Source organism: Pollachius pollachius (assembly GCF_949987615.1).
Source record: "Pollachius pollachius genome assembly, chromosome: 14".
NCBI classification, from domain to species: domain Eukaryota; kingdom Metazoa; phylum Chordata; class Actinopteri; order Gadiformes; family Gadidae; genus Pollachius; species Pollachius pollachius.
In genome coordinates this window covers 17,620,104-17,634,814 of record NC_136947.1, presented here as the reverse complement: position 1 = coordinate 17,634,814, position 14,711 = coordinate 17,620,104, and the positions used below count along the sequence as shown (strand labels likewise).

At 46.5% G+C, this 14,711-nt stretch overlaps 2 protein-coding genes across 5 annotated transcripts; one reads left to right on the top strand and one right to left on the bottom strand.

The window, feature by feature from the left end:
- Positions 1 to 58: 58 nt before the first annotated feature.
- Positions 59 to 8,252, top strand: sema4e (semaphorin 4e). Of its 4 annotated transcripts, none has more exons than XM_079750828.1 (15): positions 59 to 311; positions 1,470 to 1,783; positions 2,102 to 2,244; positions 3,012 to 3,074; positions 3,558 to 3,656; positions 3,780 to 3,885; positions 4,027 to 4,137; positions 4,254 to 4,405; positions 5,540 to 5,718; positions 5,806 to 5,962; positions 6,147 to 6,369; positions 6,464 to 6,579; positions 6,686 to 6,843; positions 6,953 to 7,005; positions 7,096 to 8,252. In XM_079750828.1, the coding sequence occupies exons 2-15, from the start codon at positions 1,672 to 1,674 to the stop codon at positions 7,677 to 7,679; spliced, it is 2,256 nt and encodes a 751-aa protein (XP_079606954.1). In that variant the 5' UTR covers positions 59 to 311; positions 1,470 to 1,671; the 3' UTR covers positions 7,680 to 8,252. The 4 variants fall into 4 exon arrangements, with proteins under 4 accessions (XP_079606954.1, XP_079606951.1, XP_079606952.1 ...); XM_079750825.1 differs by having other exon boundaries at positions 60 to 311; positions 2,099 to 2,244; XM_079750826.1 differs by lacking the exon at positions 59 to 311 and adding an exon at positions 390 to 410 and having other exon boundaries at positions 2,099 to 2,244.
- Positions 8,242 to 14,592, bottom strand: cactin. The gene is made up of 10 exons (XM_079750824.1): positions 14,280 to 14,592; positions 13,535 to 14,159; positions 13,334 to 13,429; positions 12,860 to 13,005; positions 12,066 to 12,228; positions 11,833 to 11,947; positions 11,379 to 11,571; positions 11,117 to 11,245; positions 9,308 to 9,663; positions 8,242 to 8,915 (listed from the first exon to the last, which is right to left on the bottom strand). Exons 1-10 carry the CDS (start codon positions 14,585 to 14,587, stop codon positions 8,425 to 8,427), a joined length of 2,622 nt encoding a protein of 873 aa, XP_079606950.1. The 5' UTR covers positions 14,588 to 14,592; the 3' UTR covers positions 8,242 to 8,424.
- Positions 14,593 to 14,711: the final 119 nt, after the last annotated feature.

Genomic DNA, 14,711 nt, shown 5'->3' with positions numbered 1-14,711 from the left:
GCGATGTGGTGGGCAGTTAATCACTGTGTGTAGTTAAATTGATTGACGCTTTTCTTTAGAGCTATATATATTTAAATATATATTAATATAGCTATGTGTAAAGTTATATAAAACCTAGAGATCCATGTTATCCTCCGGACCGCTCTAATTCTACACCGACATCGTCTACTCCGCTTCCTTGTCTTTTATATACTATCTATGGTCCGAGTGTTAAAGTTGTTGTGAACGCGCGCGCGCCCATACCTCGAGCACGCGGGTCGCGTTGCTTCTCCTTAAGGAAGTTGTGCAAGGTGGATATTTCAACGTCCAAGGTAGGCGTTGTAGCTTATTAACCTTCTTTCTATTATGTTTTCCTCGGTCTTTATTCAGGGGCGATACATTTGTGGATAATCTTCCCGGTTTTACAGTTTGTAAGTTTAAATATTTAAATATTGACGGTTAGCAGGGGTCGGGATGTATTTCAAAAATATACCACTGTTCGACACTGGGAGTGTCGACAGGTGAGTCATTCAACAAACGGCTATCAGGAATATCAAAATATAACTATGCAACTTCATGCAATATCTTTATTTCAAATTGCATCGTGAACGAGTGAAGTTACTACTTGACTCGTCGAGTTACATTCCTGTTGATCATTTAGTGCACCATGCACTCAACACATTGGATCAAGAGGCGTATCTGAGGTTACTACCTGACCCTTAGTCCGCCGGGTAATTGTTGTTAAAGAAAGCATGTTTCTGTGTTTGTAGAAGGGAATAGAGACGGCGGGATTGGCGCTGAGTGATCTGCGGCACCGGGGGGAAAAAAATTAGAAACATCTGCATTCTTTGACATGTTGCAGCTCATCTGCAAACAGACAAACGGGTCACTTAGGAAATACTTTAACCGACTAAACCCCTCATCACCGTTTGTATGTGTTTATTGTATTGCAGGCAAATGTATTGTGGTTCAAGGACACAATTATTTGAATTTGTGCTATATTCAGTTGTTTTTTTTTAGTTTTATGATAATGGTAGTGCATTCGTTATGCACGTTAAACCATTTGTCTGAGTAAATGTGTCCCCCCTCAGAGGACAGCAGCTGCTATTGCAATCTGCTCTGCTTCTCCAGGCGCCGGCCTTTCTATGTGAATGTCTTTATTGTGCGCTTGTTTTTGGGGCCGCAGGAGCACTGAAGTTGACATCCCTGCGCCCCGCTGAATGCTTTTCATGACCCGGCATTACCATCACTATGGCCCTGACAGACTTAGTGCAGCACTGACTTCAGCTCACTGCACTGCCTGGCTTGTCCCCTCCAACTGCTATTTTCCTCATTCACCATCTGTGCGCCATCTCTCAATCGACCCTTACTGGTATCACATATTATAAATCTCTTCAAGACTTTTTTTGCTATCGAAAAATGACCTCCAGTGTCATGTTGTGTGTAGGTCCTTGTCCGATCTCGGTCATCTTTCTGTCTTTGTTCCATAGGTCTGAGCCATTCGTCTTGCCATGGGCAGCCTCCTGGAAGAGGCCGCTGAAGGGGCCAGTACCCTGCAGCCATCACTGACTTGTTCTGCCCAGTTGGTGCCGTCTTAACCATGTCATGACAGAGTCCTAACACTCAAAGAAAGGGGGGGGGGGAAAGTGACATTTTATTTCAATAGCAGTAAAAGAAACTAGCGGAGCTGTGATGGATCTTCTTCTTTCCCTGAGGCTTTTATGGCTCATGCCTCTGGCCTGGACGCTTGGGGGGTGCTCCCCGTCAATGGAGGGCATGTCACGCAAAACTATACCCTACCACAGTGAGTGTTGTCATTCAAATGTTTACATTCCTTTAAATCCTTTATCCGATTATTAATCGGAAGTGGATGAACCGTGCTATTCTATAATGTATGTTTAAGTGCCTTGAAAAGTGCTACATAAATGCAATCAATTACAATTATTAATGTTGGAATAGCAAAGTGTCCTTCTTAGCGTCCTATCCTTTCCAGTAAATTCCCATCTGAGTTTTAATATTTTAATCTCTTATTATATCGTATTATAAAGAGTGGCTTCTATGTCGAACAAGTTTGCCTAGCACATCCCTAGCTGGTTCTAACTGGTGGACGTCTCTTTAGAAGACCACGGTCAGCTGTTCCATGAGGCGGGGGTGTGGAACTACTCCACCATGCTGCTGAGAGAGGACCTGGGCCTGCTGCTGCTGGGGGCCTGCGACGCCATCTACGCCCTGGACCTGGACAAGATCTCAGACAAGAAGGCTTCAGTAAGAACCCCCCCGTGTAGACTACATAATGGTAGCGGCCCAACCGCCCTGCGTCAGAATACCCAGCCAGATAGCTAGCTCATCTAATTGGTGGGGGATAAACCACTTTTCAAACTTACCAGTGTGAATGTTTTCTTGACTTAAAGCAATGAAAGTTTATATATAACGAGGGGTGGTTTGTTTCACTTCTGAATCTCTTGGTAAATGTAAGAAAGATGGCACATAATTCAGTTGCTGTGTTAGATAATACTTCTATTTCCAATCATGATTTCATCACCATCTGTTTGACATACAGTTTTCTCCCTAATTAGACTGTACACTCATCAAAAGTCTGGGGCCAAGTTGTGGTGAACAGTTTCATTTCCTTTTGCGTCAAATTAGTTTTTACCAATCATTTTACTGGAGGCGGGGAACTGTAAGTGTGTGATTGCAGAGGTAACAGTGTAATAAAGTGTCTGTAAAGGTTTCAAATCAAAACTGTGTTCATTGGCCACTCTAGATATACATTAATCAAAAGCTCCTTCTGAAAGCTTCAGCCAATGGCGAGAATGAGTTTACTATATATATCTTGAAAAAGGTGTAACTCAAAGGTTAGCCACCAAGAGTCAGCTCCTGGGCTCACTCTGCCTGTTGACTTTAGTGTTTCAATCCAGAGTAAATATCTACTTTGGCATTGGCTAAGTAACAACAAACAAACAAAGCAGAAGGACATTTTGGCAATATTGTGTGGCCTTATTTGATATGCAAAAATAATGTTTCCGTTTCAGGTCAAATGGGAAGTTCCTGAGGCAAAACAAACTGAATGTATAAAGAAAGGGAAAGATGCAGAGGTGAGTGGTGCATGTGGGATATTGAAGTTGGACTCTGCAGGATCAGGACGACTTAAGCAGTGCAGGGAGGAGGTGCAAAACAGTGGATGTCATGTTACTGTTTTGTTACTGTATTGTTATCAGCAATAAATCATGTCACCCAACATATTATGTCTTGAAGCGCTGTACTGGATTGTGATTAAAGAAGAATGATAGTGTATGAAGAACATGCACCCCAGGTTAGAATTTGATATATGAAATCTGTCAATGCCATGACAATGAGAAACGTTATGACCCAGTGAATGATATGATGGAGACATATAATTGCATGTCTAAAAAAATAAAATAAAGTGTTTGCACGGTTGAGTTGTGTCGAGCTGAACAGTTGCACTGAATCCTAACCACATCTGTGTTTTCAAATCTGGAAAGTACTTCATTTTAATGATTGCATTTTTTTTCTGAATTATTTTTTAAATCAAACATTTAACATGCAACGTTTTACAGATACACTGCAAGAACTATATTCGGGTCCTGCACACCATGAGTGATAAACGGATGTATGTTTGTGGGACCAATGCCTTTGACCCAGAGTGTGACTTAATGGTAAACTAAATTATTGTCATTAATGCAATGTTTTTGTCCCAATATGCATTCATCATAGTCATTAAGTCATCATATGAACAAACAAAAAAAAAAATCTAACATGAGCTGCTTGCCTCTGTGAAGTCCTACAAAGATGGAAACCTCATTCTTGAGAAGGAGGTTTCCATAGAGGATGGGAAAGGAAAGTGTCCCTTCGACCCGTTCCAGACCTATGCCTCCATCATGGTTGGTAAGTGCAACAACCTGAACCTAATGATGCCAAAACACCCACAAAGAACAATGCCTCAAGAAGGACCCATTCACTGGCGCCAAGTTATTATTGTAATTGTTGTGCTTTTTTGTTTCTTCTCTTTGTTCCCCAACCTGCCAGACGATGACCTGTATTCGGCCACCTCCATGAACTTCCTGGGCTCTGAGCCTGTGGTCATGCGTAGTTCCTCTGTCTCCATACGCACCGAGTTCAAGAGCTACTGGTTAAACGGTAGACCCACGCACACGACCTGAAGTCCTGTTTGGTGTCTGATTTTCTATGAGTGTGTTTGGACTGACTCTGGGTTTCATCCCATTTGGGGTTTTTCCTCTGGTCTTCCCCCACAGAGCCCAACTTCGTCTCCATGGCCCAGATGCCAGAGAGCAAGGACAGCAGCGAGGGAGACGACGATAAGGTGTACCTCTTCTTCAACGAGGCCGCGCTGGAGTACGACTCGTACAGCAAACTGGTGGTTTCCCGCGTGGCACGAGTTTGTAAGGTATGTTCGCCAGACAGACTTCCTCGATTTGGATTCTCTTGCATTCATCTTGTTTCCTGTTCCACAGCTGCACGATGTCTACTACTGCTTTTCTTAGAAACCTCTGTGAATGTAGTAACATGCACCGTCACATTTGCTTTTCCTGAGCAGGGTTTAATCTAGCCTGGGAATACCCATGCTGCCTTAGGTGTGACTTCATTTCGCGCTGCTAAGCAGCCTGGATTCCATGGATCTGATTTTCGTCTGCGATAGGGAACCAATCACAGAACGGGGAGAGACGGCAAGACGATGATGACGTCTATGCGACACACCGAAGCTTGTAGTTTACGGATCCAAAATGGCAGCAGACGCGTTACCTTTCAATGCAGCCTTAGATAGTGTTCTAAGTAGTTTAGAACGCAAGTTTATTTTGAAAAAATAGCAACTTTCGGCGTTAAACTCTTTCATTACCAAGTAGGATGTCTTTGCCCTGCTATCAACAGGCTTTGATTGGCTATGAGTTACGTACAGACTCATATGATAGACATTCGTAGCGCCCAATAAACGGCTCCTGGCAATCGTAAACCACGCCTCAAATACGAGAAAATGAATGTGTGGTTCCGAGACCTCATTTCAATGTAGATTGAGATGAGGTCTCGGAACCACGCATTCATTTTCTGGCGTTAGCCAGGCTAGGTTTAATCCAATCCTCCAGTGAAAATATTTTTTTTTACCCAGCTAACTTTTTACCTAGTTTTTGGGAGTCAGTTCAAGTGCAAAATATTTAAATATAATATGTTAAAAATATTGATGCTTTGAAACTTATATGCTCAGAGAAAGGAATAAGAAAGCCTAGAGCTAAGCCAACCAATCGGAACCAAGTAAACGGGCGACGGCTCTCGCTTGTTCATTGTCACTTTTGGGGAATGTTTATTTCGGACGAATACGAAGTTCAGCCACAACGCATTTGCACATATGGTTTTCTAAATATAATTCCATAGCGGAAAAGTGTAGACGAAACCACTTATGCTCTCCTTCCCCTTGTGGTGTGCTAGTTCCTTATCAATACCCCCTGTCGGTTATTACCACTTCCTCAGAACCATGTTGTCAGCACTTCCCTTTGTGGTAGAGTTACATTGAGGTGGTCTCTGCCAGGGGGACCTCGGGGGCCAGAGGACGCTCCAGAAGAAGTGGACGTCTTTCCTGAAGGCCATGTTGGACTGCCCCGTGCCGGAGTCCAAGCTGCCCTTCATCATCCAGGACTCGTTCCTCTTATGCGACCCGCAGGAGTCCTGGAAGGAGTGCCTGTTCTACGCCGTCTTCACCCAGCAGCCGTGAGTTGGATGGGAGGGACGTGTGGGTGGACCGGGGGAAGGCATAGGTAATCCCTCAATCCCTGTCAAATGTCCCTTGGGTTGCAGGCACTCCCCTGCGCTGACGGCGGTGTGTTCGTACCGCGTGGCCGACATCAGCGCTGTGTTCTCCAAAGGGAAGTACAAGAACCCGTTACCCGTAGAAACGTCCTACGTGAAGTGGGTCATGTACAGCGGAGACGTCCCCTCTCCCCGGCCCGGGGCTGTAAGTTTGCCGTGTGTGTGTGTGTGTGTGTGTGTGTGTGTGTGTGTGTGTGTGTGTGTGTGTGTGTGTGTGTGTGTGTGTGTGTGTGTGTGTGTGTGTCTGTCTTTGTTGGCCGTTGAAACGTGTGCTTTTTCACAAGTAGTACGGCAGGGTCCTGACTGGCCTTCTTCCCCCTCTCCCCCAGTGTATAGACAATGAGGCTCGTAAACAGGGCATTACTCAGACACTGGACCTCCCAGACCGGACCCTTCAGTTCGTCAAAGACAGGCCGCTCATGGACCAGGCCGTCCCGCCATTCGGAGAGGGACCCCTGCTGGTACAGAGAGGAGCTGCGTTCTCGCGGATCGTGGTGACCCGTGTGAAGGCCTTTGATGACCAGAAGTACCACGTGGCGTTCATTGGCACAGGTGGGAAATAAAGTCAGTTGATGTGATGGCAACAACAAGCTTTAGATACTGTGGAAGGAGTAACGATGCCAATCTACGTTTGTCTGTTGTGTAGAGAGTGGCACTCTGGTGAAGGCTGTGAACTATGATGGAAAGATGTTTATCATAGAGGAGGTGCAGCTATTCCCCTCTCGAGAGCCAATAAAAGTGCTCAAATTATCTGAGGCCAAGGTAAAGCACATGTTCCCTAAATACTCAAATTGTTAAAATGATCGGCTGCTCTTGTACTTTTATCAATATTTTATTGTGTCTGTGTGGTACACTTCTGTGTGTGCAGGGCTATCTGTATGCAGGCTCTGTGTCTGGAGCAGTGCAGATCCCACTAGCCACCTGTGGGAGGTCTCTGTCCTGCATGGACTGTGTCCTAGCCAGAGACCCCTACTGTGGCTGGGACAAAACCACATCTAAATGTATCGCTCATCTCCATGGGCAAAGGTAAGACACGACACTCACTCACAGTGGTGCACGCAGCGACGAACCAGTCCTCGATTGTTCCAAGCCTGCTTGTGTTATTCATAACCCTTGAATTAACTGCATTCCTCAGTGGACTGATCCAGAGTGTGAAAAACGGAGATGCGTCTCTCTGTCCAGCCGCCGGTGAGTGAACCATGAGTCCTCAGTCGGTCACGGGTGACAAAAGGAACCCCTGCAGTTATTAACGCGACTACGACTGTGGTCTCCCATCAGGCACTGTGACGCCCGTCAATGAGTCCATCTGGCTGAGGAGCAACCTCAGACTGCCGTGCCCGCCCCCGTCCAACCTGGCGGTGGTCAGCTGGCAGCGGGACACCCTCCCCCTAGCTCCGTCGGACCACTATCAGGTCCTGCCGGACGGCCTGCTCATCTCCAACGCCTCGGCCCTCCATGCCGGCCACTACCGCTGCTTGTCTGTGGAACGGTCAACCGCTGGGGAATACACCAGCGTGGTGGCCGACTACCGGGTCGGACTCGTCGCTGGGGAGTGGCCACTGAGTCCCGAAGCCCGGCAGGACGGTCCCTCCGTGGTCGGGCTGCAGGTGACGGTGGGGATACTGGTGGTGCTCCTCGCCGGGCTCCTTATCTGGAACCTCCTCAAGGGCCACCTGCCTCTTCCTTGTAAGCGCAAAGACGACGGGGGCGGAGAAGAGTCCGGATACGGCTCAGCCCAGCATGCCGGGCTGGAGGCTGGAAAAAAACACTTGGGCCGGGGGAGTGGCGCTAGGAATAGGGAAAATGTGGTCCTCCAAACGGACGAACCCAAGCAGTTCATAGGCGATGAGTCTGAAATATGAATGTCTGAATCCCACTTGCGTGAGCAACGACATTGGTTTTGTTTTTTTATTATGCAAGGAGACCTTTCTTCTTTTACTCCTCGAATGTTTATTTTTATTAACTCATGTTGTAGGATATGAAAAGATTTATTTTAGGACTGTAATTGATTGTATATAAGTGCTTTATATAACTGCCAATTCCTTCTTTTACACTTTGCTTTTGAAAATTGCCCATCACTACACTTGTAAATTTAATGAATTGTCCAGGCCTACAGCTATCGTTTGGCATTTAAATATGTGGCTAGTTTTATACTGTGAGTATTTTGTAGAATATAGGAGCATTTCCTTTGCTGAATAGAAAATACTTCATCCTCCTGGTGCGAAACAAGATCCAGCTTGCAAAGAATTCAGTGCTGCTGCAATTTCAATTGCAACAGGCTCACATTGCAGAGGCTGTCTGCAATGAGACAGATGGTCTACCACCATAGACGCAGACACAATCAGTCTGTGGTTTTTGCTGTAGCAAAATTAATCTCTTCCGTTCCATCCAGTGACAGACTACGAAATAAAAAGAAAAGAACTGTTGCAAAAGAACCATCTTTTAATCAATCATTGGAGGGATACAATAAAATTAACTTTTCAAAACAGTAATTTCAAAACAGTTAGACATTATGGGAGTTTATAAAAAGCAACCAGCTGCTAAGGAATAAAAGTGAAACGATAAACACTGAGGAGACGTCGGCTGGTGTAAACAGCGAGGTCCAGCTTATCTCCTGTAGCGGTATCTCTTAAAGTGGAACCACAGCTGGAAGATCCCATTGGCAAACTGACAGCGGAAGCCGTGACGATGGGAGTACTCCCACTCCCTGTTGACGATCTTGAACGCTATATCCTCGTAGGGAGGGCCCGCGTGGAACCGCAGGATCCCAAAGTCCTTGTTGTCGGGACTGGGCTCCAGGAAGTACTGCGGCGTGGAGCGCTTGTTGATCAGGTCGGGGTAGAAGATGTTGAACTTGTAGCCCTGGACGATCTTGGGCGGCGGGTTGTCGAAGTCATAATGGGTCTGATTGTACTTGTTCCACTCGAAGCCGGTGTGCACCCTGTTGAAGAAGCGGGGCTTGCGGGGACGGTACTTGTCCGCCCACAGGTACATCTTGCCCGTGAGGGGCAGCTCCACGCTGAACTGGGCCTCGTCGTTGCCCATGCCCTGCTTGGCGCGGCGGACAAACGCGTCCTCTGCGCTTTCACCCACGTCCCCTGAAAACCAGAAACAGGCTAGGGGTGAGGACAGGACAGGCACATATATACTGGAATGGAAGAACATGAACTGTACAATATATCCTACTACAATATCGTAGGATATACTGTAAGAAAAAGTTCAACTCTTAGGATAAGTAACTAGTAAAAGTTATACAATAAAATGTATTTTAGCTTCTTGGTTTGTGCTAGGACAAGGTAGAATCACTTAGAATATTAATGAGAGCGGATTCATTAATAATGGAAGGCCTGGTTTGGGGGCAGGAGGTCGTCCAGTGAGGTGCCGGACCCCTGCCTGCTCCTTTAAAGACACACGCATCTAACTACTTTAAGTTGTGGATAGAAGTGTAAGTAGAAGTATGCGATGGTTGTACATGCTCGTCTCGTCTTACCGGTGACCTGCAGCCGCGTGCGGGCCAGGCGCAGCCTCTGCTGGTTCTCGTCGGCCGTGATGGTGTGGGCGTCCAGCGGCAGCTCGGAGGCGGTGAGCAGCGTGGGGCTGTAGCGGCCCGAGTCGTATTCCGCCTGGCTCTGCTGGATCAGGTCCTCCTCCGTCAGCACCGCCTCCTCCTTCTCCTCGCCCTCCTTCTCCCCCTCGCCCTCCTTCTCGTCCCCGTCCTTCTTCTGGCCCTCCCCGGAGGTGCCGGCCTCCTCGCCGTCGGGCTCCCCTGCGGCAGCTTCCCCGCTGGGCCCGGCGGAGGGCGAGGAGGGGGATGAGGGCCCGGCCTCTACGCCTCTCCTCCCACTGCTGCTCCATGAGATACATGGGCGACACACAAAACATAGGGAAACGGTCAGAAAAGGCTTTTGGATTGTTATTTACTGTATTGCCATCACATCATTTAAACCTTCACCAGTTTAAACCTTCGTCAGTTGTCCTTACCCATTAGGAGCCTCTAGTGGCCCAAATAGTAGCTACAGTTATAGCTGTGTAGAACCATTTATAGAGAAACATTGCCTGTATGGATTGATGTGCTTTATTCAAGATAAACTTTCCAGTTTGGATATTATTTACGGAGTAAATAGCTGCAGTATAGTGAGGATTGTGCATAAACACTAGTTCTGTCAGTTTAACGCGTTATTAACGGCGTTAACGCAAACCAATTTTAACTGTTAACTTTTTTATCGCGCGATTAACGCTCTTGGCTTGGCCAAACGTTTTAGCTTTTTCACCTGCTGTCTAGCAACAACTAGTCACGTTAGAAAAACTACAACACCATACTGGATCTAGCTACACCGGAAACAAAACAACAAGCATGCCGCACAAACTTGTTCGGGCAAGCAAGGATACGGAACGGGTGAAAAACTCCTTAAAAGCTTGTGTGTTTGTGTGTCATTCTGTTCGAGCCTGCACGAGGGTTCAATGTTGTCATGAGCTGTTACGTCCTTCTGACCAATCGCAGTTCAAGGCCCACCTGGGCTGTACCACTTCGGGAGGTGCCGCTCAGTTACTCCCCTCTAGACAAAATCGACTTGGTTGCGACGTTGACAGTTTGTCAACAGACGCAACAATGAGAGGTTGCGGGGGCACAGCTCAGGCTGCCGGACGGCGCTGCAAGGAACTTTTATAAACGCAATATTGTTATCCCGCAGTAATCAGCCCACCGGGAATTCTCCTGATTACCACTCCGCCACCGTGTGTGTGTGTGTGTGTGTGTGTGTGTGTGTGTGTGTGTGTGTGTGTGTGTGTGTGTGTGTGTGTTATTCGATAGCCTGGAAATGGTTATAGGCCTACGTACGGTAGGAATATTCATACTGGTTTAAATAATAAATGTTATAGTATTTCCCATCTTTGCTGAGCAAGAGTTTTGTTCGAAAGTTCAGTGATTGAAACAAATAAAAGCCTGGGCTATTGAAGTTTTACGGTAGGCCTACCGCTGTCATGCACCTACCCGATGTCAAGTGGACCGGGTTGAATTCACGGCGGGTCCCTTCTTATATCCAAAATTATCTTACCAAATATATTTCATTACTGTCCTTCTCAACACTCTGATCTCACTAAAAGGCTAGCAGCACGAAATCAAGGGATATTTAGAATAGAAGAAAATGTGTGATTAATCGCAAGTTAACTATGACATTAATGCGATTAGATATTTTAATCTCTTGACAGCACTAATAAACACATTTGGTGATGTACTATCTTAACACCTAACATTTGAGTTTGTACATGGGAATTGTGTGTTTGCATGTGTGTGACATACGCAGCCGCCTCCTCTTCCAGCTCCGGCTCCTCCTTGATGATGGGGAACAGCGGCTCACTTTCCACTCCTTGTTCCTGTTTCAGTTTGAAGAGCTTTTGGCGCAGGACGTCCTGGTGCCTCTCCCTCAATCTAAAACATAACCAAAAATCATTAAAAAATATCATTATTATCTTCAGCAATTTAAATAATACACTTTTCATTCATCTCCACATGGGCCATTGGGGTAACTACACGGCCACATTGTGGGATATCAAACACGTACCTGGCCCTCGCCATGAACACCCGGACCTGCTGCAGCAGGCTCTCCCAGTAGCCGATGTCCAGGTTGGAGCCCCCCTGTCGGATCTTGGAGTCGATGTTCATGTTCATGGCCTGCAGCTGGCTGTACGTCTTGCCCTTGAACACCATCTGCACGTCGATGGTCACCGAGGTGTTGATGCCGTCGCGGCGGTCCACTGGAAACCAGAGAGCAGCGAATGGGGGGGGGTGATTTGGGAGAAAGTACAGCCGTGCACAGCATTGTGACAGTGTACTTAAGGACCCTCACTGCAAGAGGCAGACTTGATCAAAATTACTCAAAGAAACATTCAAGAGGATAACCAGTTTGTATACATCTCACAATAGTAAAGCAAGGAAGCATTCAGAAATTATAAAAATAATACATTTATAATTATAACATATTTAACTTGACATGCATTTTGTCTGATATTCTGTACCTGGTCCTTTTCCAGAAGCCTCCAGCTTCCTCAGTTTGATGATCTCGTCTTCAGTGATAATGGTCATGTCTCTCCAGAAGTCCACGTTCTTTCCCTGCTCCAGCTCCATGTAAACCTAGAAGGTCAAAAGGCTGTTTCAGAAACAAGTATAACGCATCACCCCCAATGAAAGAAATGACCCACACACGACAGTAACGCACACAGCAGTACACACACACACAAACACACTGCACCTTGATGTCCTCCAGCAGGTCGTCCATGTCAGTGACAGTGAGCCCGTTGAGGAAGGTGTACGGTTCGTGCATCTCCACCGCCAGGTCGTCGTCCTCGGCGCTGATGTACTTGGCCAGCAGGTCGATGGGCTTGGCACGCCCGTCGCGGATACGGATCTTAGATCTGGAAAGAAAAGCAGAGGGCTATCAAGTTCTGGACGGTTGGTCTATATGCACTTGTCCAACCAAATTCTCATTTGTCGGACAACGGCGGGAGTTAAGTGTGTTTAGTCGATAGCTTTAAGTGTGAACATATCCAAATTGGCCTCTTAGCATGAATGAAGCACCATCCATTGCGACCCATTTTATTAAAACACAACCTAAATTTGAAACTTCCAACGGTTAGTCTTCTATATACTACGACGCGACACTCGTTATTATAATGAAACAGAGTTGGACTCGGACCAAGAATGGTTCTGAAAGTGACATTCTCCAGCAGCACTAACGTGATATTTAGTCTAGCAGATAGAGTAAAATGCACTGTGGCCCATCCAATTAATCAAGATTATTTTATAATTTCTTCCCTATCGACCAATTGATTGGTCGACCAAGATTTAAGAAAAGATTTAGCTAAATAATATTAGGATAAGTACGGAAATGCAATATATCTCAAGTTAGTAATATGTTGACAGTTAGTAATAACACAATGGTTTATTGTTATTGCATCGTATTTGTATCCATCACAGCACGTTGTGACCTGTCACGTCGAAAGCCCAGAGGTAGAGATGGGACGAGTGACGCCGGTGGCGACTGACCGTAGCTTGGCCTGATGCAGGTGGAAGTTGTCTTCCTGTTCGGCCCAGGTCTTGAAGTGCTCTGCCTCCTTCTCCCTCTGCAGAACCTCAAGCTCCGTCTCCCTCATGGCCTTCTCCCTCTCCCTCTCCAAGCGCAGCTGTTTTACCTATATGAACACAAAAAGGGATTTCCAGGGGTTATTTTGGTTTCTCAATGCATACAATACACATTTGAGGTAGTCTACAACACAGTGTCAGGGTAAATAATAATTACATAAACAATGAGTATATTTTCAAAAGGACTCCCCTTACTCTGCTATTGCGCGCGCACACACACACACACACACACACACACACACACACACTTGAAATAAACATATTACTTTGAGAAGCATTGAGCTCTGCGGTTAAATAACATTTTGAACAAGACACATCAATTTTGAGGACAATCAGCGCCGTGTGTATATTGACGTAGGAACTCCAAGCCAACCATACCTTTTGAAGCTCTCTGCGGTTATCTTCTTGGATCTGTTTGTTTCTGTCCTTTAGCTGCTTCTCTCCAAGGTGACCAATGCCTTTCATTTCCAATGCCTGAAAATGTGTAAGACAGTAATGCTCAACACCAAATAAAATGACACTTCGCATCATCCGACATGTATTTTACAAACCCCAAAATGTCTCTGTTCTTGTGCTCACCTTTTGCCATTTGAATGTACCGAGCAAGTTGTTGTCCCCAAAGGGATTGTCTGCATTGGTGTATCCCATATACTCCTCGCTCCAGCCCATCTTCTCTCTCTTTTTCCTTTCCTTTGCCTCCTTCTTAGCCAGTCTCCTGGCCCTCTTCTCCTCCGGCGTCTCCAGGGCTTTCAGCATGTCTTTCTGTTTCTTTGTTTCCTCCTTGTCTTCATGCTTAGGTTCTGGGGAACGTTTGCGGCCCTTGCGATCTGACCCGGAGCTGTCTGAGGACTCGGCTGACGCAGACCGCTGCCTCCGCCGGTCTTCTTCACCCTTCCCTCTGCTTCTCTCCCTGCCGCCATGCTCCCGGTCAACACTGCGTTGTTTTACCTCTGGGATTCTATCTCTGTCTCGTCTAATATCAAGATCTCTACTGCTGCTCCTCAGCCTTTCCTTCTCCACCTCTCTCTTGCGTCTGTCTCTGGCGGGGCTGCCTTTACTAGGACTCCTCCGTTTTCTCAGTTCCCTGTTCTCCACGCTTGAATCCGAACAAGATTTAGACCTCTCTCTCCTTATTTCTCTTTTTGCTTCTCGTCGGACCCCTTTATCCTTTGGTCTTCGTGACGTTTGCTCATCCGAATCAGAACTGGAACACAAACCAAATTTGACGTTAATTGCATACAAGTGATTGAGCTTTCCCTGTAGACAAAAGTAGGTTTCTGGAAAGTTTTTTTTTATAAATACATGTATTGCAAAGCATATTTACCCGGATCGATCCCTTGATCTGCTTTTAAAACGTCTCTTGCCTTGTTTATCGCTTTCTGAATCGCTCCTGGATCCAGAACGGCCTCTGTTTTTAGGCCACTGACGACGCGGCGGTGATCCGCGGTAGCTGGTGGAACCTCGACTCCCGGAGCGTCCGCTCCGACGGACAGATCGCTTCCGATCCACAGAGCGATTGCGTACCTCGCTTCTCTCGGCAGATCGTGATCTGCTCTGTCTGGTTCGGTTCTTGGATTCTCGGTTCCAACTTCGAGATCTGGACCGAGACCGACGTCTTCTTTTCGACTCCATGGCGAATTTAGAGTTCTTATTATTGGGCCCGCTTGTTCTCCGTCGCGTATATAGGACCCTTTGCTACTGCATGGGAAAAATGTTTTATTTTCATGAGAATGTCGTTAGAAGGCAATTGGTTTAT